Source organism: Bubalus kerabau, chromosome 2, assembly GCF_029407905.1.
Source record: "Bubalus kerabau isolate K-KA32 ecotype Philippines breed swamp buffalo chromosome 2, PCC_UOA_SB_1v2, whole genome shotgun sequence".
NCBI lineage: Eukaryota > Metazoa > Chordata > Mammalia > Artiodactyla > Bovidae > Bubalus > Bubalus kerabau.
This window is the reverse complement of record NC_073625.1, coordinates 195,665,125-195,685,546: the sequence shown is the minus strand read 5'-3', so window position 1 is coordinate 195,685,546 and position 20,422 is coordinate 195,665,125. Positions and strand designations below refer to the sequence as shown.

Below are 20,422 nucleotides of genomic sequence, written 5' to 3'. Positions count from 1 at the left end.
ATTTATTATTACCAACTAGAATATAATACTAACAGAATTCTACATGAATACAAATGAAAAATTTAAGTGAGCTGACCAAGATAACATAAAATGTAAGTACAAATCTGAGAACTGATTTATGGTCCTCCATTAATCCAAGAAACCCACCTTTGAAAGTTTTTAAGGGAATTCGACTTTAACCAAAAGAATCTTAGGTGAAATACCTTGCAGGTCTTCTATTTGTTTTTGTAACTTTATATGCTGCTGAATTAGATCCTTGATTCCCTCAGGGTCATTTTTACAGAGTTTTTGAGCTTTTATGTTTGCTTGCAGGGCCCAGTCATATTCCCCCAGCATAGAAAGAGCAGCACAATAACGATAATGACCCTGTTCCAAAAAGATAAATTCAATTTTTTCTCAAAAATATACTTAAAGAAAATTTAATGAAAAAATATTTTGCTTGAAAACTGGTTAGTTACTTGAAATGTTACACTAGGATCTTAATAAAAAATAAATGAAAATGTTAATACCTCTCAGGAAATAAAATTACCTAAAAGAGTTAAATGAAAAGCTACGAATAACAATTTTTAACAACTGACTGTAGAGATCAGTGTTTTTGCTTAAGAGATTTTTGTATCCACCCCAAAGATAACAATTCAACCTTTACTGTATGTAGAAGACATTATTTTGTGCCAAATAAAGTATAAAAGTAATTCATTATAAATGAGTAACTAAATTTTTTTCAAAATGTTTTTAGGCAATAATAGTCTCTAAGTCATTACATTCCCTATATATTTAACTTTGAACTTTTTATTTTGTATTGGGGTATAGCCGACTAACAGTGTTGTGGTAGTTTCATGCGAACAGCAAAAGGACTCAGCCATACATATACACGCACCCGCATTCTCTACACTTTTGAAATCAAGAGTTTTAGAGCTGGAAGGAACAATCAGCTTGTGCAGTAGTCTTTCGACCCCTCTGAAGAGCATGGGCACAGATAAGGGGTGCATATATTACTCCCATCTTTCTTAATCAGCTTTTAATTATTTTATCTCTAAGTATAGTCCTCGGCTTTAAGAAAAGATCCAAAAACCACTGATTTACTCTTTAATTCCAATGATCAGGTTGTTTCTTTTCTTTTTTTGCTACCGAATCATAGTTCTGGCTGGTCCCTTAATTTATATGTTTTGGGAAATCTGTATCAAGCTTGAACATTTTAATCCAGAAAGTTAATATTACCAAAACGAGGGCTAATTCAGACAACCCTTCTTTTAGCTACCCCCAAACCAAATTCCCATTTTAGGCTTGATATCTCCATTTAAGAAGTGATTTACAAGTGTGAGAGGCTAGAACTGGTCTAATGCCACATTTATTTAGAGACAAGCCAAAGAACTTGGATCTTAGGACTCCAGGTCCAGAGCTCTTTCCTCTTTACTACACATTTTACAAAGAACATTCTGATTTTATTAGAAAATATGAAATCAGAAATAAATGATCCTTTTAAGAAAGATGAGTTTTTCACTAAAAGCGCAAGAAACAACCAGCAGACCTATGTTGACGTAGGTTTGGTGCATATATAATTCCACTTTGCTGCACCAACCCAACCAGAGAGGTCCAGAGCATTTCCTAAGCAGGCTCTTCAGGCTCAGCTCAATGACCCCCAATTCAGACTGCATTTGGTTACACTCTGCTTTTCCCCCAAAGGCAGGAAGATAGATCTCACAGTTATGCTACAAGACCAAAATTCTATCCACTAAGCATAAACCGACCTCAAACTTTAAATAGCTGCATTAAAAAAAAATCACAGCATAGGAAATTATGGAAGATTATAAACCTCACCTACTAAATTTGTAGAAAACACTTCATTTCCACCCATCTTCTACTGGGTTCTTTCCCCTAAGTTCTGTAAAACCCAGTGTAACTTCTATCAGATGAGAAGGGAGTTTATTCAGATCTCTGTGCTGAAGTTGTTTGAATGAAGCTTCAATGAAAGGTATCTCAGAAAGTTTCTTGAATCGAACTACGACAGTTTTGCTCTTCTGTGACATTATCTCATTCTCTATCACACACACTGTTTATCCGCCTAGTATCTCTTCCTTCTTACATGCCATCACGTCACTACTCCACATAGTAACGCCCGCATCTCAACAAGGGCTGGCAGGGAAGAAGCGAAGCTGTGACCCAGGAGACTGGCCAACAGAAATGTACCTTTAACAGTAACTGAACCACAGGTGGGCACATGGCTCAATTAGGATCAGTCTGAGGCACTCCCCAGTTATACTATATAAATACTAACAGAAGCTCTCTTTCCACTAGAAAAGTTACTAGAAACTTTCCACTAGAAACGCTGACAGAACAGTTACTAGGATACCAGTCTGGGGCTCCCACTGTTTCAAAATGAAGCCGAGCACCTATTCTCTAATTGCTGCCTGTGATCAAAATAGATCAAGGACTGGATATACTCTCTCACTTAAAAGTAAGACAAAGTACATGAAACAAAGGTTTGCTAGACACTGGATATCAGGCAACAGAAGAAAGTGATTCCTGAGAGATGAGAAACACAGAAAGCTCTCTGGTTGTTCCCACTTACTGCGGGAGTGTTTCTTAGCCACAGCACAGGTAGAAGGAACCCAGGGAGAGACCACAACCTCAGTGAAGACAGGAAAGCCAAGGCAGTACAAGTTCACGGGGCACAGGACCAGAGAGGACAGAGCTGGATAGAGGGCTCCAGAGATTTCAGAGGGTCCCCCTTGAGTCTTCAGCTGAGTATCAATCAGTACATGCATGTGCAGCAACTACCCAAGCCAGGGAAAGAACCACTTAAAAAGACTAAAAGGAACAACAGTCAGGACTCACATAGGGCCAGGAGTAATTCCTGTTCCCACCAACCAGAGAGTAAAACATAATTCGTGGGAGTATTAAGTACATTACTCAACAGAGTTTGGCCTCAGTTGTGGAGAAAAAATTAGCCCAAGAACAAATACCACTATGATATCACCAAACAAAGCCTAAAACAATACTCCAAAAAATCTGTTTTCCAAGTAGCTTTACTGCATCCCAAAACAAAACTCAAAAATATTTACAGAAAACAAAAAAATATTAGGACCAAACAAGGTAAAATTCACAATGTCTGGCATCCAATCAAAAAATTACTAGGTATGCAAAGAAGGAAAATGTGATCTACAATGAAAAGAAAACTCAATCCATTGAAAACAATCCAGAAATGACACAGATGACAGGATTAGCAAACAAGGACATTAAAACAGCTCTAGATAATATATTTCATACGTTCAAGACACTAAGGAAAAAATAGAATATATTAAGTAAAGACATAAAATATGTAAGAAATATTCAAACTGAAATTCTAGAAATGACTGCTACAGCATTCAGATGAAAAATAAATTAGATGGCAACAAGGCAGATTAGACACAACAGAAGAATCTGTGGACTTGACTCAGCAATAAAAATCTAGGTAAAACGGAACAAAGAAAGAAAAGACTAAAAGTGATACAAACAGGGAAGCACCACTGAGAAACATAAAGTGTACACAGATCTGGATCCAACCATGCCTGAACTACCATCCAACCATACATGAGCCAATAACTTCCCTCTTCCACTTATGCCAAATCTGAGTTGGTTTTGTCACTCCCAAACGAAAACAGTCCTAACATACTCCTCAATATTAAAAAGTCCTTGAGGACATTTGGGAGGCTATCGGTTTGTATCCTGTATAAATACATCAAAAGACAATGCACACAGAAATACCAACAAATATTTGGTGACTATACTGTAAAAATTCTCACTCTTTAGGATACAATGATTCAATGTCTCTTAAGCCTAAAAGTATGTGCAGTAATCATAAATCAACTATACCTCAATGAAAAATAATGAAAAAATATACAATGGATTAAAGACAATCTCTTTAACAAGTGGTGCTGGGAACTCTGGTCAACCACTTGTAAAAGAATGAAACTACAACACTTTCTAACACCATACACAAAAATAAACTCAAAATGGATTAAAGATCTAAACGTTAAGACCAGAAACTCTAAAACTCCTAGAGGAGAACATAGGCAAAACACTCTCTGACATACATCACAGCAGGATCCTCTATGACCCACCTCCCAGAATATTGGAAATAAAAGCAAAAATAAACAAATGGGACCTAATTAACCTTAAAAGCTTCTGCACATCAAAGGAAACTATTAGCAAGGTGAAAAGACAGCCTTCAGAATGGGAGAAGATAATAGCAAATGAAGCAACTGACAAACAACTAATCTCGAGAATATACAAGCAACTCCTACAGCTCAACTCCAGAAAAATAAATGACCCAATCAAAAAATGGGCCAAAGAACTAAATAGACATTTCTCCAAAGAAGACATCCAGATGGCTAACAAACACATGAAAAGATGCTCAACATCACTCATTATCAGAGAAATGCAAATCAAAACCACTATGAGGTACCATTTCACACCAGTCAGAATGGCTGCGATCCAAAAGTCTACAAGTAATAAATGCTGGAGAGGGTGTGGAGAAAAGGGAACCCTCTTCCACTGTTGGTGGGAATGCAAACTAGTACAGCCACTATGGAGAACAGTGTGGAGAGTCCTTAAAAAACTGGAAATAGACCTTCCTTATGATCCAGCAATCCCACTGCTGGGCATACACACTGAGGAAACCAGAAGGGAAAGGGACACGAGTACCCCAATGTTCATCGCAGCACTGTTTATAATAGCCAGGACATGGAAGCAACCTAGATGTCCATCAGCAGATGAATGGATAAGAAAGCAGTGGTACATATACACAATGGAGTATTACTCAGCCATTAAAAAGAATACATTTGCCTATGTTCTCCTCTAGGAGTTTTATAGTTTCTGGTCTTACGTTTAGATCTTTAATCCATTTTGAGTTTATTTTTGTGTATGGTGTTAGAAAGTGTTCTAGTTTCATTCTTTTACAAGTGGTTGACCAGAGTTCTCAGCCAGAGGGATGGAATGGGGAGGGAGGAGGGAAGAGGGTTCAGGATGGGGAACACATGTATACCTGTGGCGGATTCATTTTAATATTTGGCAAATCTAATACAGTTATGTAAAGTTTAAAAATAAAATAAAATTAAAAAAAAAAAAAAGAATACATTTGAATCAGTTCTAATGAGGTGGATGAAACTGGAGCCTATTATACAGAGTGAAGTAAGCCAGAAAGAAAAACACCAATACAGTATACTAACGCATATATATGGAATTTAGAAAGATGGTAACAATAACCCTGTGTACGAGACAGCAAAAGAGACACTGATGTATAGAACAGTCTTATGGACTCTGTGAGAGAGGAAGAGGGTGGGAAGATTTGGGAGAATGGCATTGAAACATGTAAAATATCATGTATGAAACAAGTTGCCAGTCCAGGTTCGATGCACGATACTGGATGCTTGGGGCTGGTGCACTGGGACGACCCAGAGGGATGGAATGGGGAGGGAGGAGGGAGGAGGGTTCAGGGTGGGGAACACATGTATACCTGTGGCGGATTCATTTTGATATTTGGCAAAACTAATACAGTTATGTAAAGTTTAAAAATAAAATAAAATTAAAAAAATAAAAAATAAAATAAAATAAAAAGTTGGAAAAAAAAAATTAAAATATGTTTAGGACAACTGACATTGTACCAGTTTTCTCTATCTGGAAAAAAGGAAGAAAAATTGGCCCACCCTCACACAGAAATCTACAGACTACCCACCTATACAGGCTTATATCCTAGACTCAATAGACTCAGGTTCATAAATGGACTCTGATAAAAGAATGCACCCTGTACAGTCTACTTTGGTTTTTTAAGTTTAAAATAGCCTTCAATGAGCACTCCTTTTTGGTAAAACAAAGTGATAAATGACCTCAATATATAGTTACCAAATTTTCTGAATACTACTAGGGAGTTGTGTTTTTTACCTACACAAATAACTTTTGCAACTATCAAAAAATTCCCAATTAAAAAAAAAATAAGGTAACCCACATAAACAGTCAACTCATCTTTGACAAAGAAACAAAGACAATACAATGGAACAAAGACAATACAATGGAACAAAGACAGTCTTTTCAACAAATGATGCTGGAACTGGACATCCACACGCAAAAAAATGAATCCAGACAAAAAAATCAACTCAGAATAGATCACAAACCACAAACTCGTAGAGGAGAGCACAGGGGAAAAACTAGATGACACTGGGTATGGTGATGACTTTTTAGATACACCAAAGGCATGATTCATGAAAGAAATAATTGATAAATTGGACTTGATTAAAATGAAAACTTACACTCTGTGAAAGAAACATCAAGAAAACGAGAAGACAAGCTCGGATCGTGCCTTCTGAAGGAGAAAATATTTGCAAAAAATACAGCTGATAAAGGACTGTTATCCAAAATATACAGAGAACTCTTAAGAAATAAGAAAACAACCAGTTAAAAAATGAGCCAAAGACCTTAACAGATGCCTCATCAAGGAAGATATACAGTGGCAAATAAATATATGAAAAAATCCTTCACATCTCATGTCATCAAGGAAATGCAAATTAAAATAATAAGATACCACTACAAATCTATCAGAACAGCCAAAATTCAGGACACTGACAACACTAAATGCTGGGAGGACACGGAGCAACAAGAACTCCCATTCATTGCTGGTGGAAGTGCAAAATGGTATAGCTCCTTTGGTAGACGGTTTGGCAACCATAAGTTTTTTAGTTTTCAAAAAAACATAAGAACAACAACATATTCTTATCATACGATCCAGCAATTGCACTCCTTGGTATTTACCCAAAGGAGCTGAAAATGTATGTCCACACAAAAACCTGCATATAGATGTTTATAGCAGCTTTATTCATAACCACCAAACCTTGGAAACAATCGAGATGTTCTTCAGTAGGTGAATAAACTAATATATCCAGACAATGTAATATTTTTCAGTGCTATGTAAAAGAAATACCTATCAAGCTATGAAAAGACATGGAGGAAACTTAAATGCATATTACTAAGTGAAAGAAGCCAGTCTGAGAAGGCTGTATACATCATATGTTTCCACCTATATGACATTCTGGAAAAAGTAAAACTATGGGAACAGTAAGACCACCAATGGTTGCCACAATTTGGGAGGAAGGATGGATAGGCAGATCACAGGATTTCAGGGCAGTGAAAATACTCTATGAACCACAATGGTGAAGCACAGGTCATTATACATTTGTTCAAACCCATAGAAAGTCCACTTAGGGAGTGAACCCTAAGACCAACTATGGACTTTTGGTGATTATGACATGTCCACATAGGTTCATCGGTTTTCACAGATGTATATCTCTGTTGGGGGATGCCGATAATGGAGGAGACTATGCAAGTGCGGGGCAGGGAATTTACAAAGAATCTCTGGACCTTCCTCTTAATTTTGCTATGAACCTAAAACTGCTCTAAAAAAGTCTTAAAAAACAAAAAGAATGAATATTTTGTTTGATAAGTTAAACCAGGAATAAACATTCTACATAAAGTCTTTAATGTAATTAGGAAAGTTTTGAATTTAAGACTTATGAAAGATAGCATACATTTACAGCATCTATCTAATGGAAGTTTTGCAAGAGTAAAATGGAGAGGAGGCAACATTCAAACAGTTAAGGGTGAAAATATTCCAGAAATGCTGAAAGACATGAATCCTCAGATTTTAGAAACCAAGCTACCCCTAGTATGATAAATTTAAAGAAAATTCCTCCCAGACAATACAATTTATTTGCAATAAAATTGCCAAATGTTAAAGACAGTGAGAAGATCCTTAAACACCTAGGAAAAGCAAAGATTATTTACAAAGGAAAACTAGCAGACTTGTCAACACAGGCAAAAAAAAAAGAGTCAAAAGAACCAGACTTAAACATCTGCATTGAACATTATACCCTGCTTCATTACTATTTAATTTTTTTAAAGAAAGTTTTGGTACACTTTTTCTAAGTTGATAATAGACTGAACTAGCAAGTTACCTCCGGAAAATCAGTATCATGGTCTAAGTTTCAGTATTATGAACACTAGCATCCATTCATTCTGTAAGTAAATTTACACAGCACCTGCCAAATGCCAAGTTCAGTGATCAGCAAAGATTATGCTTCAACTACAACAGCAACTCATAATGAAAATGGCAACAAACAGATCACCTTCAAACAGAAGCCTATCTAATGCTGGATTCTCAGTTCATTTTTGTCTTGCACTTGCAATGACACTTTACAGAAAGTAAGTCACTTTACCCTTCTGGGACTTAATTTCTTAATCTAGAAAATAAGGCATTTAAGAAGTGACTCCAATATCTGGATGCAGAAATTCACCTGGAGAATTTTATAATCCCCAGACTCGGATACACTCCTAGGCCATCTGAATCATAATTTGGGGGCTCTAAAATTCTATGATTCTATTCATTCTGGTTTAAAAACAAATACGTAAATACTGTTTTTTAAATCTATAATTATTGGTAGCCAATAACTCATTTCAACTCATTCATTCATAAAATACTTACTATGAATACCTGCTATGTGCTGGGCAGCTTCTCAGGCAGGCGATTCAGAAATGAACCAAACAAAAAAACCTGTCCTTAGGGAGCTCACGTTATTACTAAAGCACACACAAATAAGAACACAACTTAAACAACATACATATATGCAATCATGTTAAACGCTAAGAGGTAAAAAGATAAAGCAGAGAAAAATAAGCAAATGTCTAGGAAGGACCAGGTTTGCTGAGGGAAGGTCACAGAGAAGAGAACTCTCAGTGAAGAAGGAAAGGAAGCAAGGGAGCTCACTCGGGCTCTGGGAAAGGCAGTCTGATCCTGGCAGAGGGAAGAGCAAGCACACAGTGGGAGTGGACCTGGTGCGCGCGAGCACAGCGAGGCAGACAGGGCTGACAGAGGGTAAAGGGGAGGCGTGGCTAAAGGCACACAGGAGGCTGATTAGAGGGATCGCAGTAATAACTGACCAAATGAAAATACCACACTGATCCACTGCTTTATTAATGTGTACTCAGGTATTTGCAGTTCTGTGTCATTAAAACCATACTGCAGTGACCAAGCTTGCACGTCTCACCACGTACACATAGGCAAGAATGTTTGTGGAGTACACGCCCTTGGAATCAATTACAACACAGGCACAGCAGAGCTCTCCAAGGTGGCTGCGACCAACTCACACCCCACAGGCTTACCGAGAGCTCCTGTTAGCAAACATGCTACCAATACTCAGGACTATCAGTCTCTAACTTTCACCAATTTGAAGAACCCAAACAATATCATTGTTTTTCCCACTTCTGGGTGTACATGTGGGTATGTTTGGATGTTCTTTATTAGGCTCTCTTGGTTTCTATTTCTTTACAATTTTAATTACTAGGAAACGCAATAGTTTTTTTCCTATCGCCCATTCAGGTTTCCTCATCTCTGAAATGCTTATTTCATGGGCCCATTTTCTACTGAGTTTCGTTTTGTTCTTCGCATATTTTGAATGTAAGTCCTATCAAGTTATTTCTGTTCTATATACGACGAAATATCTCCTCCCAGACTATAATTTCATTTATGGTGTCCCAACATACAGAAAATTTTAAGCTTGAGATAATTATCAGAGTTTTTTCCTTCTCTGACCTGTGTATGTATGTAAAGAAACCCTTTCCCACCTTAAGATTACAAAGCTAGTCTCCAGGCACTCCTTCTGAGTCTTAAGCCTCATTTTCCACAGTCAGGTCCTTAATCCTTCCACAATGTGCGGATGCTGACACCTCAACCACTCAGGTGTGCTCAGGACCCCTAGGGGCGGCCTGTGCCTGACAGACATGCTTGGCCCTTACCGCTGGGCTGCGGGTCCTCTCTGATTATGGAACTGAAGTTTCCCCAGCCATGCTGCTGAGCTCCATGTAATTTCATCCAGCACTTTTACATAGGGATTTATATCCTGTAAACAGACTTTTCAAAGTTGTACAGCACTGTTTAGCCAAAGTAAAGCACAAAAGAAACCTACCTTTGTCCAATTGTTCTTCAGAATGGTAGCTCTCTTTCCATCACCAAGTGCATTTCTAAAGGAAAAGGAAATAAAATACTCAAATTTTTCAAAGGGTATTATATAGTGCTTATCTATTTGTACTTTAATTTTCCATATATAATCTAGTTTTTAATTTAGTCTACATATGTCCATTATAGGAAATTTGGAAAATACAGAAAAGCAAAACTAAGGAAAAAAGTCACCCAGAGTCACAATCACCATTACCCAAGAAGAGCTACTTTCTATATTTCTGGAGTGTTCCTGCACACAACTATCTACATCTCACCTATCCCTCGCTTACTATTACTCACATGGAGTTTTTTGGTACTATGTAGTACTGTCAGCAATACTTCTGATCTTGGAGAATACAAGTCCCAGGTATTTCACACAACATACTGGCTAAGCTATAGTGGACAGAGCTTAAGTTGTGACATGAGGTTAAGTCCAGCACCATCACTAACTCTCACTGGGGCGGATAGGAAGTAATTAACCTGTTTAGGGTCACTTTCTCATCTTTAAGATGACAATTTTGGTTTTTTCTGTTTTCAGATACTATGCTAAAGCACAGTACACTGTAAACTGTCAAGTACTAAGGTCTAACACCTGGTCTCTCAGTTTCCTTACAGTCAATGGCCTCCTCTGCCCAGCTCAGCCACCCACCACCACCCTCCCAGGGAACTTGACCACTGCTCAAAACTGTTCAGAGCCCAAAATCATTAATTCAGGCATCCCACTCTTTCCCCTGATAGCATAGCTCCTTCCATCCTACTTATTCAGCTATTCCTACTAGCTTCTCAGGGTGCTCACCTCACTGGCTTACCCATTTTCTCTCTTTTTTAAACCTCCTTATTGATCTATCTTAAGATTCGCTGGTTCCTCATTTCATATTCCCATGATACAGCTGCATACTTCTTTGTCCCTATGTTTACATCTTGTTCTACGGCAAAACCCAATTCTGGACAAGCCCTGCTTCCTGCTTTCTCCAGGACCACATGTAGGGAGTCAAGTACTACCAGAGAAAAAAACACGGCAAAGCACACCAGGAGTACTACTTACTCAGGATACTTACTCAGCAGTACTTCCTGTTAACCAACATTCTAGATCAAATCACTCTCTAATTTTGTTAAATGACCATTTCAAATCTTATGTCCTTTCCAGGACTTCCCTGGTGCTCCAGTGGTTAAAACTCTGCATTTCCAATGCAGGGGGGCATGGGTTTGATGCCTGGTCAGAGAACTGAGACCCCGTATGCCTCGCAGAGTGGTCAAAAGAAAAAAAAAACTTGGGTCCTTTCCTTCCAACTCCCTTTCAGCTGATGAGTTTTGCTCCTATTTCAATGAGTAAACTGAACATATCAAGGAGAACTCTCTCAATCTAGCCCTAACTTTTCTCCTTTACAATGAAAGTTTCTTCCTCCTCCTGTGACTGATTCCTCCACTTGTGCCATGTAACTACCCATTCTTACAGTATCAATCATCCCTTCTCTCTCCTGTAAAATCAGACATTTCATTTCAGGAATTTACCCTATCAGTATGTTTTATTGTGGTAAAACACACATCATAATTTACCCCATGAATCATTTCAAATGTAAAATTCAGTGGTATGAAGTACATTCACGTTGTCATGCAACTTCCTACTGACATGCAACTTCCTACTGACTTTTAATCTGCTCAGATCGCTCATCTTTTAAAAAGCAAGTAAAAAAAAATAAATAAATGTCTTAAACCCTAAGCAAACACTGTTGGCAATCTACCCAGCAGCTAACCTCCTCTTCTGACTGCTAGACGCTTGTTGTGAGGGTCCACCTCCAAGACTTAAGAGATAATTCCTAGTAAGTTTAAGTCAATCATCGCAAACCTACTCTCCACTGACTAGTTTAGGGGTACACAGTTTAGGTGTGGCCCAGAACTGAGGGGACAGCTCACTCTTAAAAACCGATAACAAAAACAACCAAAAAACAAAACAAAAGGATTACAAAGAACAAAACTAGGTAACTTATTCTACCAAACATCAATACCTATTAAAAGACCATATACACATTTTTTTTTAAAGATAAAATTCAAAGCTATCTAAAGATAGACGGCCTGACAAACACAAGAGGATACAGAAATCAGAAACAGACCCTTACAGATCCTGATAAAGTCCCCCGATCTGTATGGCAAAGCTAACGCTGCAGTGCACGGAGAAATGCTCGTAAAAGATGGGGCTGGGTCGGCTGAGGGGTCTCTTCCATATCCCTGCAGTAGTGCAGACAGAGCCTGCTATGCAGAGATGCCGATGCATTCTTTATACGTTCAAACACTGAGTGAACGAATGTGTGAGTAAATGTGTCTTCCATATACACGTTGGAGGCAGAGCTGAGGCAGCAGCACAAAAAAGTTGGAGGGTTGGGGTTGTGGGGGAGGCCTGCAAGCAAATGGAGAAGCCAAAAAGTCCTCCTCCTCCTCTATCATCCACCCACCCACCCACTTCTTGAGCACCTGCTACATATGGGCATACAGGCGCTGTGTTATGGACACAGTGTGGACAAGCTGGACACAGCCCCGCCCTCTTGGGGCTAATATTCCAGTGGGAGACAGATAATACGGAAATAAAAAACAAGTGATTTCCAAGCCATATGAAAGCTAATGACGTGGAGAGAGTCAATTATCAGGAAAAAGGGTCAGGGCAGGCTTCTAGGAGGAGGTGATATTTGTGCTGAAACTCTAATAAAGGGAGGGAGGGAGCCCTGTGATGCTGGGAAAAAGTGTCCCAGGTAGAGAGGACAGAGTGTGCACAGAGTCTGGGGGACAGAGGGGTGGGGGTGAGAGCGGACATCCCGGAGGTAGAGAGGAGGGGCAGGGACAGCAAAGGTTCCTGAGTCGGAGGCTGAGGGCCTGTGAGGGCTGGAGGTGAGGGTAGAGGCCTATGGTCTCCAGCACAGGAAAGAGACACCAAGGGGCTGTCTCAGCAGAGCTGCTCTGGAAGCCTCAGGGCAGAGGTGAAGCTGGGGGAGAGGATCACACCAGGGGAGGGCTCCCAAACAGGGGCCCAGGAAGCAAGGAGAGGCAGGGCTGAGGGGGGTTGGCTATGCTGGGAAGCAGTCTGAGCTGCAGGGAAGACCAGGTTCTGGGTGACCTCAAGAGGAGCACGACTAGGGAGCAGCGAGAAGCAGTCTGAGCTCCACTCACAGGCTCCACAAGAAGGTGAGGGTGGGTGCAGCGAGGCACCCTACTCTGGCCATGTCCCTCAGAGGCAGGGGGAGTCCCCCTCTCTTGCCCTGGGAATAGCAGCCCCACCAAGGCTGGCCCTGGAGTGGGGGAGGGGGGTGATCCTGGGCCCAAAAACAAAGGCCAGAAGAAAAAAATAATAGGGCTGGGTCAACTGGACATTGACATGAACCTTGACCCCTACCTCATACAAAAAACCATCTCCAGACAGATCATGGCGTATCTCAGTCGAGTCCGACTCTCTGCCACCCCATGGACTGTAGCCCACCAGGCTCCTCTGTCCATAGATTCGCCAAGCAAGAATACTGGAGTGGGTTGCCATGCCCTTCTCCAGGGATCTTGCCAACCAAGAGATCAAACCCGTGTCTTATGTCTCCTGCATTGGCAGGTGGGTTCTGTACCACTAGCGCCACCTGGGGGTCCCCAGATGGACAGGAGATTTAAATACCAATAATCGGTCAAGCTTTTAGAAAACAAAGAATATTTTGCAGAGTAGGCAAAGATTATAATCAGAACACAAAAAGTGCTTACCATAAAGGAAAAAAATTGATAAATTGTACTACATTAAAATTACTACTTGCATTCATGGGAAGAAAGCAAAAAAGGAAAGCCACAGAGCGTGAGAAGGCATTTGTAATATTCATATTTTGACCAATGACTCCTGTCCAAAATATTTTTTAAAAACCTACTAATAAGACATTCAACACAAAAGAGAAAAAAAAAAGACTCAAACAGGCACTTCACAAAAGGTATCTGAGTGGTCAATAAGCATATGATAAACAAATGTTCAACTTAAACCTCCTAAATTAACTTAAGGAAATGCAAATTAAAATCACAGCATCGTATCACCACACACTCAGCAGCATGTCTAAATGAAATGACACAAAATAATAAGTGTTAGTGAGGACGTGGAACTGAAACTCTCAGGTGCTGCTGGCAGGAGTGTAAAATGATGCAACCACGTGCAAACTATGTGCACAGCTGAGCATAAGCACACCCTCCTGTCCCAGCAATGCCACTCCTTTATTACATACTTCACAGAAATGAAGACATGTTCACAATGACACTATCTGTAAAAGTACTAGAAACCCCCAAATGCCCATCAACGATAGAATGGATAAAATGTGGTATATTCATGCAATAGATGAACACTTTACAACTACATGCAACAACATGGATCTCAAACACAATGCTGAAAACCAGACATAAAGAGCACATATCACATGATTCTGTTTATATTATATAGCACAAAGCAGGCAAAACTAACCTATGGTGTCAGAAGTCAGGACAGGAGTTATCCTGGGGGAGGAAGTGGGCAGTGACTGAGGGGGAACAAGGGTGACTTCCGGGGTACTGGGGTTGTGATCTGGATGCTGGGTATGGTTATTTGCGTCTGAAAAATTCAACCTGCACACTTATGAACTGTACACTTCTCAATATGTGTATTACAATTTTTCTTTTGAGTAGTACAAGAGTCATCCTTCTGCGGGAGGGTGTAATGTCCAATGTGGTATTTGAATTACAGAAGCCCTCCTGCCATCCTGAGGGGGTGGGCAGTCTGAGGTCCAAGTCACACGGTGGGGCTGGGAAAAAAAAAACCACTAGGTCTTTGATGACACTGTCGAGTCACTACATACACAACCCTAGAACCATCTTCTGGAACTCTTGGATCAAGTAAGTTTTCTTCACCATTTAAACCAGCTGAATTAAGAGATCTCTATTATTTGCAGCCAAAATCACCTGAATACAATGGCAAACCTCTTTCATCCTCTCTGTCTCTCTGCCTGAATGCCTTCACCAGCTGCCTGTGCTGGCTGCCTCCATCTCCTCATCCTCACTTTTGAGCCCACTCAGGCCTGGCATCTGCGCCAAGCTTCCCGCTGACGGCTCTCCCTAGGGAACTAGAAGGTGTCCATAGAACTAAACCCAAGTTCCAAAGGGCTTCCCAGCAACAGGCCCTGCTGGCCACTCTCTCACTAGCTTCCAGGATCCTACACTGACTCTCCTCCTAGCTCTCTGGCGAACCTCGTAGGAGTCTCCTGTGCAGCTTCATCCTTCTCTAATCGGCCACTTTCTCTGTCCCACAAAGCTTAGTCCCAGCTCCCCTTCTAATGTCAGCCCACACTCTTTCTAGACCAGTGGGCAAACCTGGCTGCACATTAGTACTACCTGGGGGGCTTCTAAAAAAGCCCGATGCCCAATTAAATGAGAACTTGGAGGGGTAAGTGGGGTGGATTTCTTCAAAGCTCGAGTGATTTCAATGTGCAGTAATAGTTCTGGACTTGGGAGGGGAAGGAGATGCTATTAACTGACTTTCTCAAACCACAACACCTACGTATGTGAGAACTTTGAATGCCCAGAAGAGTTATCATCTTTCCCCCTTATGGCAAATCGTCACTTTCAGGGCCTGACCAGATCACAAAGAAATAACATCTTTACTCCCTAAGTTTCTCGATCTCACAATGAAGCAACAAAAGCAGGATTCAGATGGAATGGTCAGTTACTGTCAAATATGCAGTGACTATTAATCACACATACATTTTAAATCATAAGTTAGTGTCGGGAAGTAAAATTACATATGTTCTTTCATCCAAGTAAAATAAATTCTTATTAGGAATTTATCCTACATATCTATGTATACTTGAATCAGAGTGTAAAACATAAAAGGATATTACATAGTTTTAGCTAACTTTTTAAACTGGAAATAAGCTATGTTCTAATACAAACTAATGCATAGTAAAACACTATGCAGCCATGAATAAAAACTGGGGTAGATGTCAGTATTCACTGATGTGCAACAACTCCAACATTTAAATATTAAAAGAAGCAAGATGTACAACAGAGTATATAATATGCTCTTATCCATGTTAAAACAAAAGACACATACATTATACTGAATCAAATGAAAATGCCTTATTCTGACTTATAAAAATGGCAACTTCATCTGGTTCAAAGTAGTAAGTGTTCATAAAGGCATAAATTATTATAGAAATGCATAAGGATCTGAAGAAAGGGATTAGGGCAGGGGTCTCAGGTGGGCAAGAGTTTTCAGTTTATCCTTTTGTTCTCTTTTTAATTTTTTATGATGTGCATTTGTTACTGTGTTTTAAAAAGGGGTGCACCTCAAAGAAGATTGATAAAGTAACTATTTCCTTCAAAAGCAAATTCACCATCTTTTTAAGCAAAATAGAGACCATACAAGTAAGAGAACACAATGAGGAATAATTCATCAACCAATACACAGACTAAAAACGCCCCACATACACTAAGATTTTTGAAAATTCTCACAAAAATCTACAATTTACGTGATTTACACCTCAGACCTCACACACATGTGTTCAGAAACACACACACACAATCATTTAAAATCTAACTGCCTGATATTATTCACAAGTTGGGAGCTAATAGAAGGGAATACCATCTAAGGGTAGTTAAATACCAAAGGGTCAGAGTAAATACCAAGTTTTAAAATTCTACACTCTTCCCAAGTAAATTTAAAATATCCAAGACTAAGCTTTCCCCTTTTCCATTTCCTATTACACAGTTTATTCCATCCCACCAAAGAATTCAAATTTCCACACGTGAGTCCCACTGAGAATGAATTAAACAGTAACCCTAATCATCTACCTTGTATAACTACTGCAACCACAGAGGCTACAGATGTCTGATTGCTTTTTCTAGATTCTGTTCTAATCTGAAAATTTCAAATTACCTCAATTAAAAGCATCACTCTAAGATGCCCTCGACCTCTCAAATTCTATTTAAAACAGGGACTTATAGAAGACCGGAAGATAACGGACTTCTCATCCCAGCCAGGCACTCTGGGATGCACCGCCCACAGGCGCAACGTGAAAGGCTGGCAGGGAGCGCGAACCTGCCCTCCCCTCCCTCACCCCAGCCCTGTCCCGGGTTTCCTGGAGCGGCACACCTCTGGAGAACGGTAAGGGTTCTGACTGGCTCTTGGCCTCACCTGTATCCACCCAAAGGTGGTCAGATTTAGAAACTGACTACATGGCATTAAAACCTCCACCACCACGCTGACCATTTCTGAGTGAAACATTTTCCCCACAAATACCTCACCTCAGGCTCCCAGCCAAACCAGCCTTAAAATATTTGTATTTCTCCCCTTTCAAGATTATTTTTCACTTACTTTATCCTAATGCTTGGTGTTTCTTTTCATCTTATGTGCATTGTTAATTACACTTTGTATCAAATATACATAACAGTACAGAGAATAACATTAACATAATCAATACCCATGTACCAGCTTAGCAAGACCTTAACATTTTGCCATATTTACTTCAGATCTTCTTGCCAGGTTTGTTACAGGTGACATCCATTGTGAACCATCTTTCCCAGCTCCAATCCATTTTCCTCCCTCCCTCCCCAGAGACAGCCACTCCATTGGTATTTTAACATGCCCATGCACTTCAAAGTCACTGTTAATACATACTATGTATTAATTATGTATATGCATATCATTTTGCGCATTTCAAAACATCACATAAATGGCATCATACCGTACAAATCATTCTGCAACTTGCTTTTTCACTCAACACTGCATTCATTTTAACTGCTGCACAGCATTCCATTGTATGAATATACCATAATTCATTTTATCCATTCCCTATAGATGGACTTTTAGGTGGTTTCCATTTCTTTACTCTTAACCACAACGCTCTAATGAAGGCTTGCACACATCTTCTCGGGTAGCCCAGAAGCGGGCAGGAGAGTACACGTCTTCACCTTGCCACACGGCTCTCCACAGTGACTGCACCGATTTACACATTTCTCCAGCCGAGTATGAAAGTTTCCTTTGTTCCACGTCCTCTCAAACACTTGGTGCTATGAGGTTTTAAAATGTTTGCCAATCTGATGGGTACGAAAGAGAGACTCACAGTTTTTAATCTGCATGTCCTGTAAGGATAATCATGTTTATTGACTATTTAGATCATTATTTTAATTTTTTTCAACTTTCACATTGCCGTTTGAGCCTATCATCACCTGTGCATGGTGATTAATCGTAGAGACTGTGCATCCACCTGGGTTCACAACCACCCAGTGAGTATCTGAGGACACTGCTTGACCACCCGGGCCTCAGGTTCCTCATCAAGAAAGACCCAGCAGCACCTATCTCACAGGGCTGGGAGGGTTTTATGAGTTAATACAGGAAAAGCACTCAAAACAGTGCCAGGGAGGCTGTATGCTTCACCCTCAGCTGCTCAGCCAGATTCCCATGACAGATCTACCAGCCCTCAGAGACGAGGGCTTCAACACCTCTCAACCCTGGTAACTCAGCTAAATGGCATGGGTCCTCCTAGGTCAAGGACACATCCGAATCGCTGGCAGTGTGTTCTTTTCTGAAGTCATATCATCTACTCACTTGATAAGGAGTTACGTGCACTGCAGGTTCAGGAAACATTATCCCTCCATTACTGAGCAAGTCATGTAAATAGTGAATGAGGTGGCAAACACCAGTAAAACCAGGGTGGCATCATGCTTCTGACATTAAACAAGCATCCAGCACATACTGGTGATTGCCTAACAAGGAAATGGTGCTGACCTGCCTCTACAGGAAACTGCTATGGTGTTGACCCACAAAGCTAGACCGTCAGCTGGGAGGTACAAGGATGGATGCACAACTCTACTCTTGATCTTGACCTTGACCTCACCAGGCTACCTGGCTTTGATGCAACTCCTTCAGAGCAGAGTTTCAGCAGGCTCCTGCTTGAATGTCTAGCATTCAACACTCACAAAAGAAGGCAGAACCCCTCATTTGCCTCTCAGCTCCAAGGGATCCCCTACGCAGAGGAGATGACCTTTGATCCACTCTGAAGTTTCAGACAGGCGCCTTGATTTTCACAAGAGGCTAACCAAGTTGCAGCCAACCTATTCACCTTAAGAACATACAGAATGGCCTTCAAACAGCACAGGATATCTGCAAGTCTGGACCTAGCCAGAGGCAGTAACCTAAAGACATGTGCAGCCCATTTCTTGCCAGAACCAGTTGAGGACAGTGGTACTGATGGAAGACTGTGTCAAGCCCATCCATTCCTCTAGACTAGATAGCCTCGGTTATCCACGGCTTAAGCCATTTAAAAGCTGCATAACGTTAATACAGCGGTATTCTCCGAGGAGGTGATTTTTTATTTTCTTCTTTTTAAACTCTTGTATTTTCCAAATTTTCTACCATGAGAAAGTGTTCTGTTTATAATAAAAGAAAAACATAAATGTTATTTTTGAAAACTGTATACTTGGAATACACCATACTCCCCACTCCCACCTCCCACACTCCAATGCAAGTACTCTCCCTGGAAAACAACTGACAGCAGACTCTCTGCTCTTATAAGAAAACCTTAATTTGAAAAACTATTGATGAAAACCAAAACTGCACTCTTGGGGTGTGTTTCTTTTGCTCTGAACAGGAATGCTGCTAAGATTGTTTTCTACCCCATCACTCAGTTCATATTACTTGTAAATCATAGAAGAAATTTCTTCCGGAACCAAACATCAGGAAAACAGTTTCCCCTGAGAAACTGGTGTCCTCTTTCTTCATGTATACTGAGAATTCTATAACTTGCCAGGTATTTTTTTATTTTGGGCAACAGAAAGGCAAGATGCAAACAGGAATTATAACTAATAACTAAGCAGGACCTTACGCCTATGCAGCTTTATTCTGAGGATCCCAGCCTCTAATGTGGTTTTTTATAGTTTGTTTTTAGTATTTTTCTACTGAATGGATGTATTCCTGAAGGAATCCTGTAAGACATAGTTAAATTTAACAGTCTACACTGCTCAACACTCATGCTTAATATTTAAGTTCTAAAAACTGTAAGCTGAGAGACAATAAAATCATGGGGGCACTGTCAACAATCTTTCTCAACTAATAAATACTAGCTCAGTTCAACATGAGGAACTAAGAATTAATTACAATTTCACTCCCATAGTTAAATCATTAAACTTTTCTTTCCCTTATGAAGGACATTTACTTAGTTTTATTCATACTTATTCAGAGGAAACAAATACAGCAAGAATTGTTCCAGAACTATACAGATTAGCTAAGAGCAAAAGAAGGTAATATAGGTGTTATAAACATAGATTATGCATTATCAGGTAAGAGCTGTGTTTGAATCTTGGCATCACTACATCACAGCTTGAAAAAAAATGGAGCAGGGTAGAACGAAACTCACAATTACTAATGGT

General features: G+C 40.0%; 1 protein-coding gene across 12 annotated transcripts in view; it reads right to left on the bottom strand.

Annotated features, from left to right (window-relative positions):
* The window catches only part of TTC3 (tetratricopeptide repeat domain 3), a 129,930-nt gene that overhangs the window by 86,166 nt on the left and 23,342 nt on the right, over positions 1-20,422 (bottom strand). For 11 of the 12 annotated variants that reach the window (XM_055569927.1, XM_055569925.1, XM_055569933.1 and 8 more), the window contains 2 exons: positions 9,990-10,044; positions 204-366 (listed from right to left, as the gene is read on the bottom strand). In XM_055569927.1, the coding sequence (XP_055425902.1) occupies positions 204-366; positions 9,990-10,044 (218 nt within the window). Of the gene's footprint in view, positions 1-203; positions 367-9,989; positions 10,045-17,739; positions 17,963-20,422 lie in introns of those variants that run through there. The other variant, XM_055569936.1, reaches the window with a different exon arrangement.